This window comes from Entelurus aequoreus, linkage group LG20 (genome assembly GCF_033978785.1).
Source record: "Entelurus aequoreus isolate RoL-2023_Sb linkage group LG20, RoL_Eaeq_v1.1, whole genome shotgun sequence".
NCBI lineage: Eukaryota > Metazoa > Chordata > Actinopteri > Syngnathiformes > Syngnathidae > Entelurus > Entelurus aequoreus.
In genome coordinates this window covers 48,372,457-48,388,073 of record NC_084750.1, presented here as the reverse complement: position 1 = coordinate 48,388,073, position 15,617 = coordinate 48,372,457, and the positions used below count along the sequence as shown (strand labels likewise).

At 40.1% G+C, this 15,617-nt stretch overlaps 2 protein-coding genes and 2 non-coding genes across 8 annotated transcripts in view; all 4 read left to right on the top strand.

The window, feature by feature from the left end:
* The window catches only part of LOC133636328 (gastrula zinc finger protein XlCGF57.1-like), a 346,899-nt gene that overhangs the window by 21,493 nt on the left and 309,789 nt on the right, over positions 1–15,617 (top strand). The gene's annotated exons all lie outside the window — the stretch shown is intronic.
* LOC133636347 (gastrula zinc finger protein XlCGF7.1-like) lies at positions 504–3,192 on the top strand. Of its 2 annotated transcripts, none has more exons than XM_062030317.1 (2): positions 504–677; positions 1,729–3,192. In XM_062030317.1, the coding sequence occupies exons 1-2, from the start codon at positions 525–527 to the stop codon at positions 1,903–1,905; spliced, it is 330 nt and encodes a 109-aa protein (XP_061886301.1). In that variant the 5' UTR covers positions 504–524; the 3' UTR covers positions 1,906–3,192. The 2 variants fall into 2 exon arrangements, with proteins under 2 accessions (XP_061886301.1, XP_061886300.1); XM_062030316.1 differs by having other exon boundaries at positions 527–636.
* Positions 3,920–3,991, top strand: trnap-ugg (transfer RNA proline (anticodon UGG)). The gene has a single exon. It is a non-coding gene; the product is annotated as a tRNA-Pro (tRNA).
* Positions 5,090–5,161, top strand: trnap-agg (transfer RNA proline (anticodon AGG)). The gene has a single exon. It is a non-coding gene; the product is annotated as a tRNA-Pro (tRNA).

Sequence of the window (15,617 nt, the reverse complement as noted above, 5' to 3'; positions counted from 1 at the left end):
CACCTCCAAAGACATGCACCTGGGGATAGGTTGATTGGCAACACTAAATGGTCCCTAGTGTGTGAATGTGAGTGTGAATGTTGTCTGTCTATCTGTGTTGGCCCTGTGATGAGGTGGCGACTTGTCCAGGGTGTACCCCGCCTTCCGCCCGATTGTAGCTGAGATAGGCTCCAGCACCCCCCGCGACTCCGAAGGGAATAAGCGGTAGAAAATGGATGGATGTAATGGATGGATCCAGTATTAGTTGTTGCAGTGCAAGTACATGAATATAGCCCATGTGACATACAGTAGATGGCAGTAGATGGCAGTATGCACCTTTCATGTCATTGCTGCAAGCTGCCGTTAAACTAAAGGAAGAATTAGTCATAGGTTCTTTGATATCAAAGAGCTGCTACTTCAAAGAGCAGGATCTTTTAAAGCCGGATCGTTCGCCAACGACCCATCACTAGGTGTTGAAACAACGTCTTCATCTCATCTCTTTTTGCACTCAAAGGGAAAAAATGTGTCTGGTCCAAAAGTTGAGAATGTTGATGGAGCAGCGACTAAATGTTACTGTTGAAGAAATATTTGGAGTGTTGGAAAGAACCATAGCAGAGTACGAGGAGGAACTTTCTAGGACAAAGGAGGAGAACAAAGGTCTAGAAGAACTACTGGATGCTGTTTTCAAACCTCAACTTGTGAGCAGCTTTGTTGACATCTTTTTACCTTATCATGTCACCTAAAAGTCCATTCAAAAAGAATCAACAGCTTGTATATTGCTCACTAAATTATTTTATTACTCTCTTGATTTGTGAATTTGATTTGACATTGTCGTCATGATGATTAACAACATTGTTTCTTTTACATTTGTTTGTGTTTTATAAGAGTGGGAAAAGTCCAGAACAATTGGGAGATGACACCTTTTTGAAATGAGTGATTGATCTATTTTCTATTTGACATCAACATCATTGTGTTGAAAGCCTCTGCATGAATTTATAAATAGAAACAAGTTGCAAGATGAGAATGTATGAATGGCTTTGATGTGTATATCTGGAGCTTTCTTTAAAATGAACAATTATATTTTGCTCAATAAAAATATTTTATTAACATGACATGAGGGAAGAAGTTTGTATTTTAACTCAGTTACATACTCAGATTGTTTCCCCACCTGTTCAACATACTTCAATAATATATCATTGTATTCAGTCACGTGACTTCTTCTAGGAAGTGAAAAAAGTGGTGGTCAACCAAGCCAAGATGGCTGTTGTGCAGCTAGCAACTCTCTGAGTACACAAACGGCCTAGATCTTCCTGCGAAAAGCAGATACGAGCAAAAAAAATCCAACTCAGAAACGGAATAGATCCCTAAAGATTTGTTGAGTAATATCAAGGATTATCCGTCGGTGGCGTTCCCAGACATGTGGAACTATCTTGAGTTCCAGACGTCATTCTACACCACAAAGGAGATGAAAGCTTAAAAAGGCATGGATGGCTACAATTTATTTGTGTGTGGCTGGGTCAAGTCAAATAGTATCAAGACTCTCACAGATAAATCATGCGGGTAAGGTTGCATTTTATCATTCAACTTTGAGTCTTGCGAGGACGTCCGTGTAAACAAACAAGGACTAGGACCCCACATCTGCCACCCGTGACTGCATATCCATTTAACTAACTAACTATTATTCAATCATCACCATATTTGATTGTTGTCTGCAAAGTAAAATACAGTAACACCTCATTTGTTCTGCAGACGTCCAGCAGGTGTCAGCGGGGAGTCATGAAGAGGAGTGGCACACCAGTGTGGGACAGAAGGAGCTACAGGCCCCCTCCCACATTAAAGAGGAGCAGCTTCATGATGAAGATGAAGCTCAGTCCTTACAGCTTCATCACAGTCAAAGTGAGGAGAACAGAGGGGCGGAGCTTGTAAGTCAACACATCACAGAAGCTGATGGAGAGCATTGTGAAGATATGACGTCAGAACCAGACAGCATCTTTGCTCCACTGTCAGACATGGACCACATGATGTCACACTCTTCTGATCACAGTGACCACATCCAAAAACCTTTGGCGAGTCAAAATGACTCTAAAGGTGATACGAGACATCACACTAACAACAAACACTTTGACTGCTCTCAATGTGGGAAATCATTTAGACTGAAGAGGGATTTTACAAGACACATGAGAATACATACTGGAGAGAAACCTTTTACTTGCTCTGTTTGTAAGAAGAGTTACTCCACAAAGTGTAACATGACCACACACATGAGAACACACACTGGAGAGAAACCTTTTACTTGCTCTGTTTGTAAGAAGAGTTTCTCCAGAAAGGGTGACATGACCACACACATGAGAACACACACTGGAGAGAAACCCTTTTCTTGCTCAGCTTGTGCTAAAAGATTCAGCACTAAGAAGAAAATGATATTACACATGAGAACACACACAGGTGAGAAACCTTTTATTTGCTCGGTTTGTAAGAAGAGTTTCTCCAGAAAAGACTACATGACCACACACATGAGAACTCACACTGGAGAGAAACCGTTTAGTTGCACTGTGTGTGATATTATGTTCAGGTTTAAGTATCAGGTGAGTAAACACAAGTGTGTAACAGTCATGGAAGCTGCAGGGATGTAAAAACACTTAAACAGTGATTGTGCTAAATGTAGTTTAAAAACACAGCATGTTTAATAAGAATGTACACTACCGTTCAAAAGTTTGGGGTCACATGTAAATGTGGTTATTTTTGAAGGAAAAGCACTGTACTTTTCAAAGAAGATAACTTTAAACTAGTCTTAACTTTAAAGAAATACACTCTATACATTGCTAATGTGGTAAATGACTATTCTAGCTGCAAATGTCTGCTTTTTGGTGCAATATCTACATAGGTGTATAGAGGCCCATTTCCAGCAACTATCACTCCAGTGTTCTAATGGTACAATGTGTTTGCTCATTGGCTCAGAAGGCTAATTGATGATTAGAAAACCCTTGTGCAATCATGTTCACACATCTGAAAACACTTTAGCTCGTTACAGAAGCTACAAAACTGACCTTCCTTTGAGCAGATTGACTTTCTGGAGCATCACATTTGTGGGGTCAATTAAACGCTCAAAATGGCCAGAAAAAGAGAACATTCATCTGAAACTCCACAGTCTATTCTTGTCCTTAGAAATGAAGGCTCAAACACAAAATTGTTTGGGTGACCCCAAACTTTTGAACGGTAGTGTGTGTATATATATATATATATATATATATATATATATATATATATATATATATATATATATATATATATATATATATATATATATATATATATATATATATATATATATATGTGTGTATGTGTGTATTGTGGTATGAATAAATGTAACGGTTGGAATGAAACTCAATGTAATTTTTTTGAGAATTTGGTAACATTTAACATTGGTCTAGTGGTATGATTCTCGCTTAGGGTGCGAGAAGTCTCGGGTTCAATTCCCGGACAAGCCCTTAACAGTGATTTTGAACCCTCAGCTCAATTTTCCAAACTGCACACACTCAAGGGATCAATGAAAATAATTTAAAAAAATGCAGTGGGACCTCAATTTTCTAGCTCTAATTGTTTTAGGACAGAGGATGTAACACTTAGTGCTTTTTTACATGAAAATAGCCATACCTTTAAATTAGTGGTAAAAGTGTAATATACTAACCTAGTTTTAGATTGTGTTCCCTATCAACATGTCACATTTATTGAGATTCTTGCAAAATCACAAGTCAGAGCTTGTTGGTCTAGTCGTATGATTCTCGCCTGAGGTCTGGGGTTCAATTACTGAAAAAGCTCTTGTTCATTTATGCATGAAAACTGGACTGAATCAAAATTGTTGTTAATAAAAGTGCAGTTACAGGTTGTCTCCCCAGATAAAATATAAACTTTTTTGAGAATTTGGTAGCATTTGCCATAGGGCTTGTTGATCTAGTGATAGGATTCTCGCTTTGGGTGCGAGAGGTCCCGGGTTCAATTCCTGGACAAGCCCTTAACAGTGATTTAAAACTCTTAGTTTAATTTTCCAAACTGCACACACTCAAGGGATCAATGAAAATGTATAAAATCAAATACAGTGGTAGCTCACTTTACAAGCTCTAATTGTTTTAGGACAGAGCTTGTAACCCTTAGTTCTTTTTTGCAGGAAAATAGCCATACCTTTAAATTAGTGGTAAAAGTGCAATATACTAACCCAGTTTCAGAATGATTTCCCTGTTAAAATCTCACAATTCGTAAGACTTTTTGTTGAAACATGTTTTTGCGGTGCATGTTGGTCGAGTCGTATGATTCTCACTTAGGGTGCAAGAGGTCCTAGAGCTTGTAACCCTTAGTTCTTTTTAGCAGGGAAATAGCCATACCTTTAAATTAGTGGTAAAAGTGCAATATACTAACCCAGTTTCAGAATGATTTCCCTGTTAAAATCTCACAATTCATGAGATTTTTATCTAAAATGATAGTTTTCGGGCTTGTTGGTCTAGTCGTATGATTCTCGCTTAGGGTGCGAGAGGCAGGGGCGCCGATAAGGGGGGGGGGGGGGGGTAAAGGAGACGGATTCTAGGGGCCCATGATGGAGGGGGGCCCAGAGAGGCCCCTAATGATGATGAAATTATAATACTTATAAAACTGTGATGCTGTTCTTCTTTCAAAAATATGGTAATGATAGTCAAAAATACCATTAAAATGCATAATTGTATGTAAAATAGCATCAAAAATGTTGCCGCTGTGTTGGGGGCCCAGTAAAGATTCTTTTCATGGGGCCCAAAATCCCTAGCGGCGCCCCTGGCGAGAGGTCCTGGGTTTAATTCCCAGACAAGCCCTTAACGGTGCTTTTGAACTCATAGCTCAATTTTCTAAAATGCACACACTCAAGGGATCAATGAAAATGTATAAAATCAAATACAGTGGGACCTCAATTTATGAGCTCTAATTTTTTACGAAAGAGCTTGTAACCCTTAGTAATTTTTTGCATGAAAATAGCCATACCTTTAAATTAGTGGTAACAGTGCAATATACTAACCCAGTTTTAGAATGATTTCCCTGTTAAAATCTCACAATTCATGAACATTTTTGATGAAACTTGATTTTTCGGGGCTTGTTGGTCTAGTGGTATGATTCTCGCTTAGGGTGCGAGAGGTCCTGGGTTCAATTCCCGGACAAGCCCTTAACAGTGATTTTGAACCCTCAGCTCCATTTTCCAAACTGCACACAATCAAGGGATCAATGAAAATAATTTTAAAAAATGCAGTGATACCTCAATTTTCGAGCTCTAATTGTTTTAGGACAGAGCTTGTAACCCATAGTTCTTTTTTGCATGAAAATAGCCATACCTTTAAATTAGTGGTAAAAGTGTAATCTACTAACCTAGTTTTAGATTGTGTTCCCTATCAACATGTCACATTTATTGAGATTCTTGCAAAATCACAAGTCAGAGCTTGTTGGTCTAGTCCAGGGGTCGGCAACCTTTACCACTCAAAGAGCCATTTTGACCCGTTTCATAAATGAAAGAAAACAATGGGAGCCACAAAACTCTTTTGAAATGTAAAATGAAATAACACTGCATACAAAGTTTTGTTTTGCTTTGTGCTATGTATAAACAAACTATTATGGGTTACATTTATGGAATCAATGAACGACTGCAGAGAAAATGAAATAAAATTTCTGCATGCAACAAAACGTTTTTAACTCCGTAAAAGACGTCGGGTTGAAGGTTAAGTAAAATACTTCATGTCTATTTAAGTCCTCCTTGTAGAAATGAAAAAACAAAACATCAAACTTAAATGATCCACTGGCAGAGAAGCAAAAATGCCGTCCTCTCTCTGTGCCGTCATCCTTTTACTGGCGCCGTGCAGTCAGCTGCCAGCCTGAATAATAACATGTCTATTTCACTGAACAATTCAAACATGTGAATATATGCAAAATGATAGGAAATTAAAATATTGATCATACTTGGTCAATGAGATTTCAGTGTCTCCAGTATGACGTCACCTTTATCTTCACACTGGATTGTAAGTTGAAGTTGAAGTAGCAATGATTGTCACACACACACCAGGTGGCTCTCATCTGTGAGGCGTGTTTGGAATAAAGTTCACACCTGCTCACATACATATGTGGATCCAAACATCGACAGGACTCCAAGTGCATACTTTTTCATGTTCACATAAAAGTCGGGGAGAGCGTTCCAAGTTTTGAACACAAGTTTGTCTGGTTTGGGGAGGTTTTCAATATCACACCATTTGTGACTCTGAGCAAGAACGACCTTCTGGCGTGAAGGTCCGCTGTTAATTTGGACAGACACATGTCTTTGTCAGCCAGTTCCATCTCAAGATCAGGTGGACTGACACCTGGAAATGCTGTCATATTCAACTGTTAACTTGGACAGCCACATGTCTTTGTCAGCCAGTTCCATCTCAAGATCAGGTGGACTGACACCTGGAAATGCTGTCATATTCAACAGGGATGGATGGAGTGACAGGGAAGGATCATGTGTTTTTTTCCTCTCTGAACTCACTGAATCCTTTCCCAAACCATGTTTGCATTGAATGTAAATACTCTAAATTCACAATGTGAGCTTTTTGGAACTCACTCAAACTGGGGAAGTGTGACATTGTACCTTTCTGTAAATCTCTGGCAAGCACTGTCAACTTACCTCCTCCAACATGTGCAGGGCTGTGTGTCCTTTCCCCTGAAGAGCTGTGTTTAGCGTGTCATGTCTACCATGAAGTGGAGCTTTTCCAGCCACTCTGGCTGTTCCAACACAGGATATGTGAGCCCTTTGCTGCCCAGAAAGCTTTTCACTTCTTCCAAAGCGTTTCAGCATCTCGCCTCTGGACAGCCACCAGACTTTGTTGTGCAACAGGAGATCAGACTATGTGCTTTCCAGCTCGTCCAGTAACCAACCAAACTGACGGTGATTTCAACCTTTCGCCGTTATTTTATTGACCATCTGAATGACAACATAGAATTACATTTTGAAAATGAATGAACTAAAATCAAATACATTTTAATTAAATTCTCATTAATGATGTTCAACAGCTGAGCCGCATCAGAGTGATCAAAGAGCCGCATGCGGGTTGCCGACCCCTGGACTAGTGTGTCCAATATTCTACCGTACACAAATATTACGTGTGGTATAAAACCCACACCAAAAAGTGACAGCAGTACTGTCGGTGGAGTAATAAAACAGTCTAAATGATGTGAGGAAAGGGACTCAAACCTGCCTACTAATAAAATGTATTTAAAAAAGGCACAGTGGTTAAAAGCACTGGCTTAGCAGACAGATAACATCCTGTCTCCATTTTAGCAGAGGTGGGTAGAGTAGACAGAAATTGTACTCAAGTAAGAGTACTGTTACTTTAGAGAATTATTACTCAAGTAAAAGTAAGGAGTAGTCACCCAAATATTTACTTGAGTAAAAGTAAAAAGTATGTTGTGAAAAAACTACTCAAGTACTGAGTAACTGATGAGTAACCTGTTCCTTTAATGATGACGGCAACAAGTAATGCACAAAAACATAAAAATAGCAATGAGCAAATTCAGAGCCTAACACTGGACAAAAGTATTGGGACACTTAGGACTTACACTGGACTAAAGTATTGGGACACTAAGGACTAACACTGGACAAAAGTATTGGGACACTAAGGACTAACAACACAAACGTATTGGGACACCTAGACAAAAGTATTGGGACACTTAGGACTTACACTGGACTAAAGTATTGGGACACTAAGGACTAACACTGGACAAAAGTATTGGGACACTAAGGACTAACAACACAAACGTATTGGGAAACCTAGACAAAAGTATTGGGACACTTAGGACTTACACTGGACTAAAGTATTGGGACACTAAGGACTAACACTGGACAAAAGTATTGGGACACTAAGGTCTAACACTAGACAAAAGTATTGGGACACCTAGACAAAAGTATTGGGACACTAAGGACTTACACTGGACAAAAGTATTGGGACACTTAGGACTTACACTGGACTAAAGTATTGAGAAACTAAGGACTAACACTGGACTAAAGTATTGGGACACTGAGGACTAACACTGGACAAAAGTATTGGGACACTAAGGACTAACACTAGACAAAAGTATTGGGACACCTAGACAAAAGTATTGGGACACTTAAGACTTACACTGGACTAAAGTATTGGGACACTAAGGACTAACACTGGAAAAAAGTATTGGGACACTAAGGACTAACACTAGACAAAAGTATTGGGACACCTAGACAAAAGTATTGGGACACTAAGGACTAACACTGGACAAAATGTTTGGGACACTAAGGACTTACACTGGACTAAAGTATTGGGACACTAAGGACTAACAATGGACAAAAGTATTGGGACACTAAGGACTAACAGTAGACAAAGGTATTGGGACACCTAGACAAAAGTATTGGGACACTAAGGACTAACACTGGACAAAAGTATTAGGACACTTAGGACTAACAGTAGACAACAGTTTTTGGACACTTAGGACTAGGACCAGCCAAATATGCGGGCCCAACCAACGCTGCTTGCAGCTTTAATTTTAGATATAGATTGAAAATGAACACCAATGAGTTGACTGATGAACATTATCACATTATTTATTCAGAAAGTATAAATAAGGACAAATAAAAGTAGAATACTATTAATTGCAACATTTAAGTGTAAAAAAACCCCCAACAACATTATGATTTGTACATTTTCAGAATGTGCTTGTTCTATTTTTAAACAAATAAAACAATCTGAATGTTAGCTGCGCTGGTTGCGTTCCTTCCAAGGCAGAAGACAAGCAGGAGTAGCGTGGAGGTAAGATGAAGTCTTTTAATAAATTAAACGCAGGACAAAAATACAAAACTGAGGACGCTAGCAAGCGTGGAGCCAAACAAAACCAAAATGTCACCAAGGGTGAAAAAACGAAGAAAGCTAGTAGGTACAAAAATCACTACAGCGAGGAGAAAAAACCAGGAGAACGTAACTGTTGCCTATAGCAAACATTGACCCAGCAACTACTGCTGGGTGACAGGAAACTATAAAGGGGAGTGATGAACCAAAACACCTGGTGGGAACACTAATTGCTAAACTAAGACAGGTGAGGAGAATCAGTGCCCATGGAAACCAACAGAAAACAAGGAAAGGGTGCACCTAGGGAACAGACTAAAACAGAAAAACTACCAAACATAAATCATGCCATGACCCGGGTAACGGATCATGACACTGAAGTTGTCTTTGTTTTGAAGTTATCGTGCCGTGATTTTACCAGTCCGGCCCACTTGGGAGTAGATTTTTCTCCATGTGGCCCCCCATCTAAAATGAGTTTGACACCCCTGGACTAAATGTTTAGCTGGATGTAAACATCTAAGATATGATCAGCATCTGTTGTTTTTCAGCCACTTACACACAAACCCCCCTTTTATGGTCAGGATGTACACTCCTGACCCAGCACACACACGCAGACAGGGGGTAGGAATATACAACTGAAGGTTTGGCTTCTCCAAGGGAGGAGTGCCTCATCTTTTGACCTGACCTCCTCCGGGTGCTGCAACCCTGAATAATGACACTCGCTTGTAGTAACGCAACTTTTGGCTCAGTAAAGTTAAAGTACCAATGATAGTCACACACACACACACACACATACACGGTGTGGTGAAATTTGTCCTCTGCGTTTGACCCATCTCCTTGTTCACCCCCTGGGAGGTGAGGGGAGCAGTGAGCAGCAGCGGTGCCGCACCCGGGAATCATTTTTGGTGATTTAACACCCAATTCCAACCCTTGATGCTGACTGCCAAGCAGGGAGGAAATGGCTCCCATTTTTATAGTTTTTGGTATGACTCGGCTGGGGTTTGAACTCATGACTTTCCAGTCTCAGGGCGGACACTTTAACCACTAGACCACATGACTTCTGTCACACTTCTGCTGTGTAAGACTTATTAACTTGACTTAAATATGCTTATATGATTGTGTGTGTGTGTGTGTGTGTGTGTGTGTGTGTATATATATATATATATATATATATATATATATATATATATATATATATATATATATATATATATATATATATATATATATATATATATATATAACGAGATGGCGGCGCATTGATATGCAGCAGCTTGAAGACGCTCTTGGGAGTGTAGAGCGATTTGGCAAAAAACACCCGTCATTTCTGTCAATTTCATGGCTGGCTCAAAGCGTGAACACTCTGTGATCACATACGACCGACAGACAATTCTGGATGTGGATGGATCGGGGCGTTATAGACTGAAAGATGCATGTACGGTGGACCTCCTCGCTAGCATGGGAATACTTTGCGGGCTACATCGAGCGGCCTTTGTAGCAGCGGAGTCAAGTACTAGCGGGGACCGCCAATGGAGGCGACGTAAGCGGTGTGAGCGGAAGCAGAAGCGGGGATGCCGAGCGGGGCTAACAACAAAGGGAAAAGCTAACCAAAGAAGAGTGGAGTGTCCGGGTAAGAATCCATTTAAACTAGAACTAGCCGGCGCCAGGCTGGATAATCCCTGCACACATAGCAATTCTCTTAGAATAAAACACAACTCACATAATGTTTTTTCTTTTGTGACCGTGTCAGAGGCAGACATGCAATCTACTGAGGTGGCTAACTATGATGCGTTCAGTTTATCGCAATATCTAGCAAACAATCGGCAAATTCCCGTCGTATCAATTCCTAGATATGGTCGAAACTATTTAAAGTGCACTACGCATAATAAACGCAACATTATTAATATTGCTACTTCGGATAATTTCAACAAACAATCCTCAAAACAGCCCACTACCTATAATATGGGCTTTTTAAACATAAGATCATTATCTTCCAAAACGTTGTTAGTTAATGAAGTCATTAGAGACAACAAACTTGACGTCGTTGGTCTCGCCGAGACCTGGCTCAAACCAGACGATTTTTTTGCGCTAAATGAGGCATCTCCTCCTAACTATACCAATGCACATGCTGCCCGTCCTCTTAAAAGGGGAAGGGGGTGTCGCACTAATATACAATGAAAACTACAATCTTACACCTAACCTAAATAATAAATATAACTCGTTTGAGGTGCTCACTTTGAGGTTTGTCACACTTCTGCCTCTCCACCTGGCTGTTATCTACCGCCCCCCTGGGCCCTATTCGGACTTCATCAGTGAATTCTCAGAGTTTGTTGCTGATCTAGTGACGCACGCCGACAATATAATCATAATGGGGGACTTTAATATCCATATGAATACCCCATCGGACCCTCCATGCGTCGCGCTCCAGACTATAATTGATAGCTGTGGTCTTACACAAATAACTGAACCCACGCATCGCAACGGTAATACGATAGCTATAGTGCTTGTCAGGGGTGTCACCACCTCTAAAGTTACGATACTCCCGTACACTAAAGTAATGTCCGATCATTACCTTATAAAATTCGAAGTTCTGACTCAGTGTCAACAAACTAATAATAATAACTACTATCGTAGCCGCAACATTAATGCTGCCACAACGACGACTCTTACTGACCTACTGCCTTCGGTAATGGCACTATTCCCAAATTATGTGGGCTCTATTGATAACCTCACTAACAACTTTAACGACGCCCTACGCAACACCATTGATAGTGTAGCACCGCTAAAGCTAAAAAGGGCCCCTAAAAGGCATACCCCATGGTTTACAGAAGAAACTAAAGCCCAGAAATTATCATGTAGAAAGCTGGAACGCAAATGGCGTGCGACTAAACTTGAGGTTTTCCATCAAGCATGGAGTGATAGTTTAATAACTTATAAACGCATGCTTACCTCAGTTAAAGCTAAACATTACTCAAATCTCATCCACCTCAACAAAAATGATCCTAAATTTTTGTTTAGTACAGTAGCATCGCTAACCCAACAAGGGACTCCTCCCAGTAGCTCCACCCACTCGGCAGATGACTTTATGAATTTCTTTATTAAGAAAATTGAAGTCATTAGAAAAGAGATTAAAGACAATGCATCTCAGCTACAACTGGGTTCTATTAACACAGATACGACTGTATATACGGCGGACACTGCCCTCCAAAATAGTCTCTCTCTTTGATGAAATAACATTAGAGGAATTGTTAAAATGTGTAAATGGGACAAAACAAACAACATGTTTACTTGACCCAATTCCTGGGAAACTTATCAAGGAGCTTTTTGTTTTATTAGGTCCATCAGTGTTAAATATTATAAACTTATCACTTTCCTCTGGCACTGTTCCCCTAGCATTCAGAAAAGCGGTTATTCATCCTCTACTCAAAAGACCTAACCTCGATCCTGATCTCCTGGTAAACTACCGGCCGGTGTCCCACCTTCCGTTTATCTCGAAAATCCTCGAAAAAATTGTAGCACAGCAGCTAAATGAACACTTAGCGTCTAACAATCTCTGTGAACCTTTTCAATCCGGTTTCAGGGCAAATCACTCTACGGAGACAGCCCTCGCAAAAATGACTAATGATCTATTGCTAACGATGGATTCTGATGCGTCATCTATGTTGCTGCTTCTTGATCTTAGCGCCGCTTTCGATACTGTTGATCATAATATTTTATTAGAGCGTATCAAAACGCGTATTGGGATGTCAGACTTAGCCTTGTCTTGGTTTAACTCTTATCTTACTGACAGGATGCAGTGCGTCTCCCATAACAATGTGACCTCGGACTATGTCAAGGTAACGTGCGGAGTTCCCCAGGGTTCGGTTCTTGGCCCTGCACTCTTTAGTATTTACATGCTGCCGCTAGGTGACATGCTGATTATCGGTCCTGCTCAACACCGACATCTATTTAATAATACCACCTTAACATTTGACAACCAAACAATTACACAAGGTGACTCGGTAAAGAATCTGGGTATTATCTTCGACCCAACTCTCTCGTTTGAGTCACACATTAAGAGTGTTACTAAAACGGCCTTCTTTCATCTCCGTAATATCGCTAAAATTCGCTCCATTTTGTCCACTAGCGACGCTGAGATCATTATTCATGCGTTCGTTACATCTCGTCTCGATTACTGTAACTTTTTATTTTCGGGCCTCCCTATGTCTAGCATTAATAGATTACAGTTGGTACAAAATGCGGCTGCTAGACTTTTGACAAAAACAAGAAAGTTTGATCATATTACGCCTATACTGGCTCACTTGCACTGGCTTCCTGTGCACCTAAGATGCGACTTTAAGGTTTTACTACTTACGTATAAAATACTACACGGTCAAGCTCCTGCCTATCTTGCCGATTGTATTGTACCATATGTCCCGGCAAGAAATCTGCGTTCAAAGAACTCCGGCTTATTAGTGATTCCCAGAGCCCAAAAAAAGTCTGCGGGCTATAGAGCGTTTTCTATTCGGGCTCCAGTACTATGGAATGCCCTCCCGGTAAATGCATATGCGGTCCTCTCCAAGGTTTCTCATAGTCATTCACATTGACGTCCCACTGGGTTGTGAGTTTTCCTTGCCCGTATGTGGGCTCTGTACCGAGGATGTCGTTGTGGCTTGTACAGCCCTTTGAGACACTTGTGATTTAGGGCTATATAAATAAACATTGATTGATTGATTGATTGATGCTGAGTGTCTCCTATCTTGGGGAGTTGTGAAGAAGTTGTAACCAAGTGGGGGGGGTCAGTATTTTGGTGAGCAACTGGGCCCCAAAGTTGTAAAGTGACTGACACTGTGTAAAAGACATATAGCACCATCTGTGTCCTATTTGATACGATGACATTCAGCAATTTTCATGGTCCAACTTTCAGACAAGGGTCGATGACATCAAATGGAAGTATACATGTGACCTGGCTCCTCACAGGAACTGCAGTCTTGTTCTAGTACTTTGAATAAAGTTCTCCTAGGACTGTGGATTAGTCCGCCCCTGATACTGGGGCACAACCAGTGATGCTGGTAACGTGTTACTTAGTAACGCAATGCTCTGATATGACCTCCTTTTTCAGTAACAAGTAAAGAGTTACTATTTTCAAACCACTAATCCAAGTTAAAATCTTTGTGTTTGTCCTAAATGAAAACATGCAATATTTACTTTATTCCTGCCTCTCCGGGAGTGATGTCATGCATGAATGTCACGTTGCAGCAGGAGGATGTGTCACGTGTAATACATACTAAGCATGTGAGCAGCAATCATGAACATTACAACACAAACCACAACAAGGTCTGATCTACTATGACAGGTCATGACACTTATTTTGTTCTAGCTTTGATTTATGTTACTATGTGTTATTGTGCCACGTGTACGTGTGTGTGTGTGTGTGTGTGTGTGTGTGTGTGTGTGTGTGTGTGTGTGTGTGTGTGTGTGTGTGTGTGTACGTGTGTGTGTGTGTGTGTGTGTGTGTGGGTGTGTGTGTGTGTGTGTGTGTGTGTGTGTGTGTGTGTGTGTGTGTGTGTGTGTGTGTGTGTGTGTGTGTGTGTGTGTGTACGTGTGTGTGTGTGTGTGTGTGTGTGTGTGTGTGTGTGTGTGTGTGTGTGTGTGTGTGTTTTGGTGCAAACATGGTGCTTGTATTGTGAATCTATATCCTGTGATTCCTGGACAAAAGGTTGGCTTACTGATGATGTAATAGCAAAAATCAACATTTTTGTGGTTCTTGTTTTGGTTTAAGATTCATCTTTAAGTATTTTTCTGACGTGTTTCTGCTGTATTGCTTTGTTTCTTCTGCCTGTCTCACTTTGCTAGATGCATCATATTCAGACTAATGTCTGGCCTTACTTAGAGTGTGTTTACTTTTCCTAACTAAGAGTTTCCCGCTTATCTCCAAGCCTTCCTTCCCCCATGCATTCCTGAGCTAAGATAAAAGTTGGAAGCGCGATGTATTGAGTATAACAAAATGGTGTCTGCCAATGTAGTTTACAATGTCACTACGTCAGTAGTTGTCAAACTTTTTTCACCAAGTACCACCTCAGAAAATACTTGGATCTCCAGGTACCACCATCATGAACAGCATTAAAATACAGTAGCGTAGTAGGCCTTAATTATTCATTAAAAACAATGAAGACACGTTATGTAACAAGTATATTTAATATTTTTAGTTACTCTAACATTACACACAGTTTGAACAGTAACACTGTGTTTGCATGTAGGAAAATAAAACACTGTACTTAAATAATGAAATAACATTTGGCGTACCACTAGGTGATGCCTGCGTACCACTAGCGGTACACGTACCACAGTTTTAGAATCCCTGCACGGTCGGTTCAGGAAGACATGATCAATGCACGCGTGTGCAAAGACAACGTCACTTCCTTTTTACTTGTTTTACGTCAGTTATGTTCCTGCATGTTGTCACTACCATAGTTTTCTTTTTTGTCATCTTTATTTGAATAACAATGTCACATAAAAGATGACATGCTGATCATTTAAAAATAAGTAAGTGGCTTGTTAAAAAAAAAAAAAATCAACATTTAAAAAAAGAAATGACATGATGGGAGTCAGTGGCGCCCCCTTACGTCATTCATTGCAATGACAGAAAGTGATTGAAATTGTGGCCATAATACTCCCTGATTTTTTATATCTACCCCTTGTTCATGTTTATATTCTTCTTCCCTTTTAAGCTAGTTTTTATACAAAACATGACTAAAATATTCAAATATCACAGAATGTGAGGTTTCAAAAGCAGCTTTGTAAAAA